This window comes from Nerophis lumbriciformis, linkage group LG01 (assembly GCF_033978685.3).
Source record: "Nerophis lumbriciformis linkage group LG01, RoL_Nlum_v2.1, whole genome shotgun sequence".
In the NCBI taxonomy this organism is placed as follows: domain Eukaryota; kingdom Metazoa; phylum Chordata; class Actinopteri; order Syngnathiformes; family Syngnathidae; genus Nerophis; species Nerophis lumbriciformis.
In genome coordinates, this window is record NC_084548.2 from 1,600,001 (window position 1) to 1,610,972 (window position 10,972).

A 10,972-nucleotide genomic window follows, 5' to 3' on the forward strand; every position below is an offset into this window, starting at 1 on the left:
TTGGGGGGGAATGGAATTAGAGTTGGTTGGTTGCTTTATTGTGATGAATGAAATAACATTGCTGTCATGCTATGCAGCCGGTCACACTCTGGAGCTGCTGGAGCCGCTGGTCAAGTTCCAGGTGGGTCTGAAGAAGCTGAGTCTGCATGAGGAGGAACACGTCCTGCTCATGGCCATCTGCCTGCTCTCCCCAGGTAACCTCCTCTGACCTTGTGCAAGCATAAACAGGCTTTCTGCGGCTCATTAAAGCAACCATATTTTACGCGAATGTGTTAATAATTTCACACATAAGTCGCTCCCGAGTAAGGCTGCAGCTAACGATTATTTTTCTATCGATTAATCTATAGATTATTTTTTCGATTAATCGGTTAATCTATAGATTTTTTTTTTTTTTTTTCGATTAATCTATAGATTATTTTTCCTTTTACCGATTATTATTTTTATTTAAAATGAAGATGAAAAAATAAATGTTGGCCAGTTTTTTCAAAAGGCATGACTTTTATTTACAAAAAAAAAAAGTATGGCCACTCAGTCAACATTGACAACAACATGACAAAATATTCTGTAACAATGTAAACATTTAAAACATTTAACAAAATTAAAAGTAGCTTATTTGCTTTTTAATGTGCAAATATAAAAGAAAACATCCAGTGCAAATCTTAATATTCTGCAATAGTATAAGCATTTCTAAAGTAAAAGTATTGCTTATTTTGCTTTAAAATGTGCAAAAAATAAAGATAAACATCCAATACAAAAAAGTGCAAAAGGAAATATTCTGTAACAGTGTAAACATTTCAACAAAAGTAAAAGTGTTGCTTATTTTGCTTAATAACACAACAATGATAGTATGATTAAAGTGAAAGTTAATTGTGCGTTTGTACATAGTATATGTAACTGTTAATGTTGTAAAAGGTATTTGCACAACTAATTAACGTTAGCGTCTTTGTAAACACTGAACAGGCACGCCAAACGCGCCTCTCAGAGCGAAACGGTGCTTTAGTTTATGAATTTACAACGCAGATACAAATGACACATTCATGTTTTTGTGTAATGATGACAACGTATACTCACGCGGACGATTGACTAGTTGATGGTGATGGCAAGAACGCTGTCGGGTGTTTTCTTTTCAAATGTTCCTTCATAGCCGTTGTGCTGCTATGATAGGCCATTTCCGCTCGACACAGTGTGCATACAACAACTGTCAAGTGTTTGGCTTTTTTCGCTGTGCTTATCCCACACTTGAAGGGATGTACCAATGCTGAATGTGGCTTCTGGATTTCACTCAAAAGACCAGACCGTAGTTACTTTTTCCTTTTATTTTCCTTTAGTTTGCAACAGTTTTTCCAACAAAGAAACAGCTTCTTTTTTCTTCTTTAGTCTTTTTAGCAGTCTTTAGCAGTGTTAGTAGACTTTAGTTTCTTTAGCTGTCATTAGCTGTCTTTAGTAGCCTTTAGTAGCCTTTAGCTTCTTTAGTAGGTGAAAAACCTTTAAGGACAAAACACCACAAGATCAACATGCTGTAAAAAATCAATCAATTATCAATCCCATAATTTACAATTATTAATTAGGCTATCAAACTCTTAACCATTAAACAAGTGCAAGAAAATGGACACATCTTTTCCCTTTAAGTTAAAACAGATTTTAAATAAATTGTCTCAACATAAATGCACCAAGATACATATAAAATACATTTAACACCAGAAACACAATAGATAAATGCAGCAGAAAACCCAATATGCAAATACATAAATACCTAACCAATTAACCACCTATTTAGATACATATTGAAAATCCATATTCAATATAAATATATTATTAATTTAGCAGTGAAACACTCAATCTTAAACGCCATCTACTGGTAGAAAAATGCCCCTTTTTCTATGCCCTCACCAGCAGCCAATGATCCAACACAGTTAAATCCAACACTTGAAGTTGAGCGACTTCACCCTCCTGATGAAGCAAACTGCTCCAACATTTATCAAACTAAGCAAAGAATATCAACACTAAACAGTTACATAACACACTGTGTGTATTTAGCCTCCAGACTAAGCACGCTACATGCACCCCCCATCTCACCAGCGCAACAGGTGCGCCACACCCACGAAGAGAAATATTAAATCTTACATACTTTTGGCACAACTCTGGGTTATCTGTAATGAACTAAACCTTTTTCCGCTCTGCGCTGGCGTCTTTTGTACTCCTTGATTTGACACAGCGGTCTAATTACCGGGCTCGCGCACCAGCAGATGAGACGGGAGCGCGCCGCGTTATACCTGCGCGTGAACGTAAACTGATCGGCTCTGATTTTATAAGCCGACTGGCCGAAATAATGCCGAATTATATACATTTCCTGGGGTTGCCTAGGTGAATAGGGATGCGGATGTGCTCCATCCATCCATCCATCCATCTTCTTCCGCTTATCCGAGGTCGGGTCGCGGGGGCAGCAGCCTAAGCAGGGAAGCCCAGACTTCCCTCTCCCCAGCCACTTCGTCCAGCTCCTCCCGGGGGATCCCGAGGCGTTCCCAGGCCAGCCGGGAGACATAGTCTTCCCAACGTGTCCTGGGTCTTCCTCGTGGCCTCCTACCGGTCGGACATGCCCTAAACACCTCCTTAGGGAGGCGCTCGGGTGGCATCCTGACCAGATGCCCGAACCACCTCATCTGGCTCCTCTCGATGTGGAGGAGCAGCAGCTTTACTTTGAGCTCCCCCCGGATGACAGAGCTTCTCACCCTATCTCTAAGGGAGAGCCCCGCCACCCGGCGGAGGAAACTCATTTCGGCCGCTTGTACCCGTGATCTTGTCCTTTCGGTCATAACCCAAAGCTCATGACCATAGGTGAGGATGGGAACGTAGATCGACCGGTAAATTGAGAGCTTTGCCTTCCGGCTCAGCTCCTTCTTCACCACAACGGATCGATACAGCGTCCGCATTACTGAAGACGCCGCACCGATCCGCCTGTCGATCTCACGATCCACTCTTCCCTCACTCGTGAACAAGACTCCGAGGTACTTGAACTCCTCCACTTGGGGCAAGATCTCCTCCCCAACCCGGAGATGGCACTCCACCCTTTTCCGGGCGAGAACCATGGACTCGGACTTGGAGGTGCTGATTCTCATCCCAGTCGCTTCACACTCAGCTGCGAACCGATCCAGTGAGAGCTGAAGATCCTGGCCAGATGAAGCCATCAGGACCAAATCATCTGCAAAAAGCAGAGACCTAATCCTGCAGCCACCAAACCGGATCCCCTCAACGCCTTGACTGCGCCTAGAAATTCTGTCCATAAAAGTTATGAACAGAATCGGTGACAAAGGGCAGCCTTGGCGGAGTCCAACCCTCACCGGAAACGTGTCCGACTTACTGCCGGCAATACGAACCAAGCTCTGACACTGATCATACAGGGAGCGGACCGCCACAATCAGACAGTCCGAAACCCCATACTCTCTGAGCACTCCCCACAGGACTTCCCGAGGGACACGGTCGAATGCCTTCTCCAAGTCCACAAAGCACATGTAGACTGGTTGGGCAAACTCCCATGCACCCTCAAGGACCCTGCCGAGAGTATAGAGCTGGTCCACAGTTCCACGACCAGGACGAAAACCACACTGTTCCTCCTGAATCCGAGGTTCGACTATCCGGCGTAGCCTCCTCTCCAGTACACCTGAATAGACCTTACCGGGAAGGCTGAGGAGTGTGATCCCACGATAGTTAGAACACACCCTCCGGTTCCCCTTTTTAAAGAGAGGAACCACCACCCCGGTCTGCCAATCCAGAGGTACCGCCCCCGATGTCCACGCGATGCTGCAGAGGGCTGTCTTGGTTGACAAGACTCTGCGGATGTGCTCTAAGATAAAATATAATTTTATTAAGTGGGGTTTGGCTGGTTGCTAAACAGCCACGGTTGCGAGCTCGCGCTTCAGCTGACGAGACAGCTGTTCACCGCTACAACATTATTAGGCCGTTTATTGAAATACTCCCACACTTTTGACGACTTTTGGCGTGCTTTTTTTCCCTCGCTCACATCATCTGCTTTGCGCTCCGCCATGACGGCAGTGTGACGTAAATATGCGACGCGTCGAAGCATAAGAACGGCGTCGACGTATTTACGTAACCGTCGACGCGTCGTTTCAGCCTTACTCCTGAGTATAAGTCGCACTATGAAAAAAACTGCGACTTATAGTCCGAAAAATACGGTGCCTCCAAATTGTTCAGGACAAGCTAAAACCATCAGCCCGGAGGTTGGGTCTTGGGCGCAGTTGGGTGTTCCAACAGGACAATGACCCCAAACACACCTCAAAAGTGGTAAAGGAATGGCTAAATCAGGCTAGAATGAATGTTTTAGAATGGCCTTCCCAAAGTCCTGACTTAAAGGTGTGGACAATGCTGAAGAAACAAGTCCATGTCAGAAAAGCAACACATTTAGTGATCAAGTGGTCAAGCAGAAGCTTGTGGATGGCTACCAAAAGCGCCTTATTGCAGGTAAACTTGCCAAGGGACATGTAAGCAAATATTAATTATGTATACTTTTGACCCTCACATTTTCAGTAGAGCCATAATAAATTCATAAAAAAAGAAGTTTTTTGTGAGCAACAAGTATGTGCTCCAATCACTACATCACAAAAAAATAAGAGTTGTAGAAATGATTGTAAAGTCAAGCCAGCCATGACATGATGTTCTTTACAAGTGTACGTACACTTTTGATCGCGACCGTAAGTTGAGGTACCACTGTATGCATACTTGCCAACCCTCCCGGATTTTCCGGGAGACTCCCGAAATTCAGCGCCTCTCCCGAAAACCTCCCGGGACAAAATTTTCTCCCGAAATTCATGCGGACCCGAGTGACGTGTCGACAGCCTGTTTTCACGTCCGTAAAGCAGTCCGTCTGCCGTAAACGGCAATGTTGTGACACTCTTAAACAGGACAATACTGCCATCTACTGTACATGCATATGTGACAATAACATGTAGTTATTTTAGAGAGTGCAGTGCACAACTGCGCACACAACAAGGAGACGAAGCAGGAATGCATCATCAGAGAGGGTGTTCAGCGTGGTTAGAAAAATAGTGACAGAGAATAGAACAAGGATGGACAATTCAACCCTTAACTCAACAATGAGTAGATGAGTGTTTTGTGTGTGTATATGCGTAAATAAATAAACACTGAAATTCAAATATTTTTCTTATTTATATATATATATATATATATATATATATAATAAAATAAATATATATATATATATATATATATATACTATTCGGGCCTTCATTTGCACACTTCTGCATTAGAATCTAACCACAAGGCCACTGAGCTGGCCGACCCCTACGTTATACTTTTACTTTTTTGGGCCTGCGGGCTTGTCAATGTGACTGGGAAGTGGAAGTAGTCAACTGAGGGTAGAGTACGCTTGTCTAACCACTGCCGTCAATTGAGAAGGCAGTGGAAGACTGGCACAAGCAATTAAACAACATTTATATTATATTATTCTAATATATATATATATATATATATATATATATATATTAGAGATGCGCGGATAGGCAATTATTTCATCCGCAACCGCATCAGAAAGTCGTCAACCATCCGCCATCCACCCGATCTAACATTTAATCAAACCCGCACCCGCCCGTTGTTATATATCTAATATAGACGATGCAAGGCATTAGTGAGGTTATAAAGCTTTTGCCTGTTAAAGAAAGGAGACTGATCCAATGCAGCAGAGACATTCGCGTGCCACGCAGTCACGACCCAGACGCACACCAGTGCGCAATCATATGGGAGCCGCGCTGAGCGCACCTCCAAGCGCGTGGAGGTGCGATGTCCCTCGCGCCCGAGGCTTCAGCGCGCATCGCGGCGGCCATCCTACTCGTCGCGGCCTAGCCCTCGCGGCAGAAAACGAAACGACATCATCTGGTACAACCCCCCATACAGCAAAAACGTCTCAACTAACATTGGACACAAATTCCTCAATCTGATCGACAAACACTTTCCCAAAGACAACACCCTAAGAAAAGTATTCAACAAGAACAACATTAAATTGAGCTACATCTGCATAAACAATATACGACAAATCATCTCAAACCACAACAAAACAATTGCAAATGAGCCGTCGGCCCCCAGACAGAGCGACTCCAAAACCAATAAAGACTGTAACTGTCGAAAGAAACCTGATTGCCCCCTCAACGGGGGGTGCTTACAAGCATCAATTGTCTACCAATCTAAGGTAATACGCAAGGACATTAACACATCCGACACATATGTAGGATTAACCGAGGGAGAATTCAAAACCAGATGGAACAATCACAAGGCTTCTTTCAGGAACAAAAACCTGCGAAATACCACAGAACTCAGCAAACACATTTGGGACCTCAAAGACAATAATGTTGAATATTCAATAACATGGCAAATTCTTGCATCCAGCACACCTTACAATAGTGGTAATAAAAGATGCAACCTATGCTTGAAAGAGAAACTGTTTATTATTTACCGTCCAGACCTGTCATCCCTCAACAAGCGCAGCGAAATTGTAACAACATGCCGCCACAGACGGAAACACCTCCTAGGTAACACATGAGCCAATCACCACGCCCCTACGCCAGCCTGTACCCACCCACTCTGTGCCCTATATAAACCATGGTATGTGAATGCTCCCATTAAAATCTCCTGACGATTGAGGGTACCCCCCCTCATGAAACAGGCCTGTAGAGATGAAATAGTCTTGTGATTTTTTTTCCCACACATACATATATATATATATATATATATATATATATATATATATATATTAGAGATGCGCGGTTTGCGGGCACAACCGCGGAGTCCGCGGATTATCCGCGGATCGGGCGGATGAAATAAAAAAAAATCAGATTTTATCCGCGGGTCGGGTCGGGCGGTTGAAATAAAAAAAAAAAAGATTTTAAATAGATTCAGGCGGGTGGCAGTTAAACCAATTGGTAAATATATATACATAGTTAAATGTTGTTACCCACATACGAAAAACGAGCAGGCACCTGCAGCATATGCCACAACAGAAGAAGAAAAAAAAAAAAGAGATGGACACTTTTACGGAGCGGAGAAGGGACGCCTCGCCGGGGTCCGGGACCGAGGCCCCTTCCCCCGAGAGGGCCCCACCGGGAGCCGTAACTGAGGCGATCCGCGAGAAGGGCCCGACGCACGTCCAGGGTCACCACCGCGCCCACCGCACCGACACCCCGCCTCGTCCGCTTTCGCCGCGGCCGGCGTCACACGCAGCAGGTAAGCAGCTTACCTGCCCGCCACCCCCGTGGCCGGGGGCTCGTAACAGGGGTCACTCCGCGCGCTCCGCCCGCGCAGCTTACCTGCCCGCCACCCCTGTTGCCGGGGGCGCGTAACAGGGGTCACTCCGCGCGCGGTGCGCTCACGAAAGGGGTGGGGCTCACCCTGGTTGATATAGACAGCAGGACGGTGGCCATGGAAGTCGGAACCCGCTAAGGAGTGTGTAACAACCCACCTGCCGAATCAACTAGCCCTGAAAATGGATGGCGCTGGAGCGTCGGGCCCATACCTCGGCCGTCGCCGGCAGCGAGACGCGCTTGGAGGTGCGCTCAGCGCGGCTCCCATATGATTGCGCACTGGTGTGCGTCTGGGCCGTGACAGCGTGGCACGCGAATGTCTGTGCTGCATTGGATCAGTCTCCTTTCTTTAACAGGCAAAAGCTTTATAACCTCACTAATGCCTTGCATCGTCTATATTAGATATATAACAACGGGCGGGTGCGGGCGGGTGCGGTTCTGATCAAATGTTAGCTCGGGTGGATGGCGGATGGTTGACGACTTTCTGATGCGGTTGCGGATGAAATAATTGCCTATCCGCGCATCTCTAATATATATATATGCATATATATATATATATGAAATACTTGACTTGGTGAATTCTAGCTGTAAATATACTCCTCCCCTCTTAACCACGCCCCCAACCATGCCCCCCCGGGACCACACACCCCCACCTTCTCCCGAAATGGGAGGTCTCAAGGTTGGCAACTATGTGTATTTTAGTATGTATTCCAATATATGAATGAAGGATTTTCTGACCTCTATGCAAATGTGAAGTTCAAACAAAACTTCTCCGCTCCTCAATCTTCCCCTCCCCTCTCCCCGCCCGCAGACCGCCCCGGCGTGCAGGACCACGCCCGCATCGAGCAGCTCCAGGACCACATGTCGGAGACCCTGCAGGCCTACATCCGAGTCAACCACCCGGGGGGGCGCCTCCTCTATGCCAAGATGATCCAGAAGCTGGCCGACCTGCGCAGCCTCAACGAGGAGCACTCCAAGCAGTACCGCTCGCTCTCCTTCCAGCCCGAGCACAGCATGCAGCTCACCCCGCTGGTGCTGGAGGTGTTCGGCAGCGAGGTGTCGTAGCAGAAGGCCTCCGCCGCCAGACACCCCCCCCCATCCCCGGAAAAACCCCATCATGTGCCACCATCCTCCGCCTCCTTCTGGGATGGATGATGGATGGATGTGACTCCCCCGCATCCTTATTGGTTAGTATCCGCTTTCATGCAAACTGGCTGGGAGGGAAAAGGTCTCTTTAACGAGCTGGACGAGGACGGGTGGGAAAAGGAGAGCGTCACTAGGGTTGTAATTCCTTGCTCTCCGGGACAAAAGGGAATATTGCAGGAATGTATGTTTAATGACATGTATAAGCTGAACTATAAGAAGATATATTCTATAAAAAAAAAAAAAATATATATATATATATATAAATATATATATATTTAAGAGAGGGTTGAGAGGAAGTGTAGAGAGCAGAGAATTCGAAGGCTGCTGTGAGTCGTCTTTGAATGCTGAGAAGTGTGTGAGGAGTCCTTGTGTTTCTATGTGTGTGTGAGTGTGTGTTTGTACAATGTAACGACAATTGGACCACAAGGGGAGTGTGAGGCCTCGGCGCAGGGAAGGAAAGAACTTCTCTTTTTTTTTTTTTTTTTCACCTCTTTGTCGTTTTTCCCCGGACCTGTGAAGCTCGTAGACATCGCGTTTTTTTTTTCTGTCGGATGGCGACTCTCCGGGCCGTATTTGTCGGGCTGCTAAAGACCACGGCGACAAAACCCGAGTTCGCTCGCCGTTGTTGTTACCTCAGGGAAAAAGAAGAAGAAAAAAACCCCAAGTTTGTCCGGTGACGATTGACGGGCCACGGCGTGCAAGCTAAATACAATCAGACGACGCTCGATTGTTTTCCAAGCTCACTGTGATTTCACGAAGAACAGTCGACGTAAGCTAGTAATCAGAGAGCGCGTGCATGAACCAAAGCTGTCACTTTTTAAATGGGTTTTTTATCTCCAGCAGCAATGTTGGGAGCTTAATGCATGCTGTAAAAAAAAAAAAAAAAAAAGGAGTTGATTACAAATATACAGGTAAAAGCCAGTAAATTAGAATATTTTGAAAAACTTGATTTATTTCAGTAATTGCATTCAAAAGGTGTAACTTGTACATTATATTTATTCATTGCACACAGACTGATGCATTCAAATGTTTATTTCATTTAATTTTGATGATTTGAAGTGGCAACAAATGAAAATCCAAAATTCCGTGTGTCACAAAATTAGAATATTACTTAAGGCTAATACAAAAAAGGGATTTTTAGAAATGTTGGCCAACTGAAAAGTATGAAAATGAAAAATATGAGCATGTACAATACTCAATACTTGGTTGGAGCTCCTTTTGCCTCAATTACTGCGTTAATGCGGCGTGGCATGGAGTCGATGAGTTTCTGGCACGGCTCAGGTGTTATGAGAGCCCAGGTTGCTCTGATAGTGGCCTTCAACTCTTCTGCGTTTTTGGGTCTGGCATTCTGCATCTTCCTTTTCACAATACCCCACAGATTTTCTATGGGGCTAAGGTCAGGGGAGTTGGCGGGCCAATTTAGAACAGAAATACCATGGTCCGTAAACCAGGCACGGGTAGATTTTGCGCTGTGTGCAGGCGCCAAGTCCTGTTGGAACTTGAAATCTCCATCTCCGTAGAGCAGGTCAGCAGCAGGAAGCATGAAGTGCTCTAAAACTTGCTGGTAGACGGCTGCGTTGACCCTGGATCTCAGGAAACAGAGTGGACCGACACCAGCAGATGACATGGCACCCCAAACCATCACTGATGGTGGAAACTTTACACTAGACTTCAGGCAAGGTGGATCCTGTGCCTCTCCTGTCTTCCTCCAGACTCTGGGACCTCGATTTCCAAAGGAAATGCAAAATTTGCATGGTTGGGTGATGGTTTGGGGTGCCATGTCATCTGCTGGTGTCGGTCCACTCTGTTTCCTGAGATCCAGGGTCAACGCAGCCGTCTACCAGCAAGTTTTAGAGCACTTCACGCTTCCTGCTGCTGACCTGCTCTATGGAGATGGAGATTTCAAGTTCCAACAGGACTTGGCGCCTGCACACAGCGCAAAATCTACCCGTGCCTGGTTTACGGACCATGGTATTTCTGTTCTAAATTGGCCCGCCAACTCCCCTGACCTTAGCCCCATAAAAAATCTGTGGGGTATTGTGAAAAGGAAGATGCAGAATGCCAGACCCAAAAACGCAGAAGTGTTGAAGGCCACTATCAGAGCAACCTGGGCTCTCATAACACCTGAGCAGTGCCAGAAACTCATCGACTCCATGCCACGCCGCATTAACGCAGTAATTGAGGCAAAAGGAGCTCCAACCAAGTATTGAGTATTGTACATGCTCATATTTTTCATTTTCATACTTTTCAGTTGGCCAACATTTCTAAAAATCCCTTTTTTGTATTAGCCTTAAGTAATATTCTAATTTTGTGACACACGGAATTTTGGATTTTCATTTGTTGCCACTTCAAATCATCAAAATTAAATGAAATAAACATTTGAATGCATCAGTCTGTGTGCAATGAATAAATATAATGTACAAGTTACACCTTTTGAATGCAATTACTGAAATAAATCAAGTTTTTCAAAATATTCTAATTTACTGGCTTTTACCTGTATA

At 45.5% G+C, this 10,972-nt stretch overlaps 1 protein-coding gene across 1 annotated transcript in view; it reads left to right on the forward strand.

Annotated features, from left to right (window-relative positions):
- Positions 1–9,387, forward strand: part of LOC140680198 (vitamin D3 receptor A-like) — a 19,105-nt gene extending 9,718 nt beyond the window's left edge. The window contains exons 3-4 of the mRNA XM_072916653.1: positions 78–194; positions 8,137–9,387. Of these exons, the coding sequence (XP_072772754.1) occupies positions 78–194; positions 8,137–8,390 (371 nt within the window). The 3' untranslated portion in view covers positions 8,391–9,387. The remainder of the gene's footprint in view (positions 1–77; positions 195–8,136) is intronic.
- Positions 9,388–10,972: the final 1,585 nt, after the last annotated feature.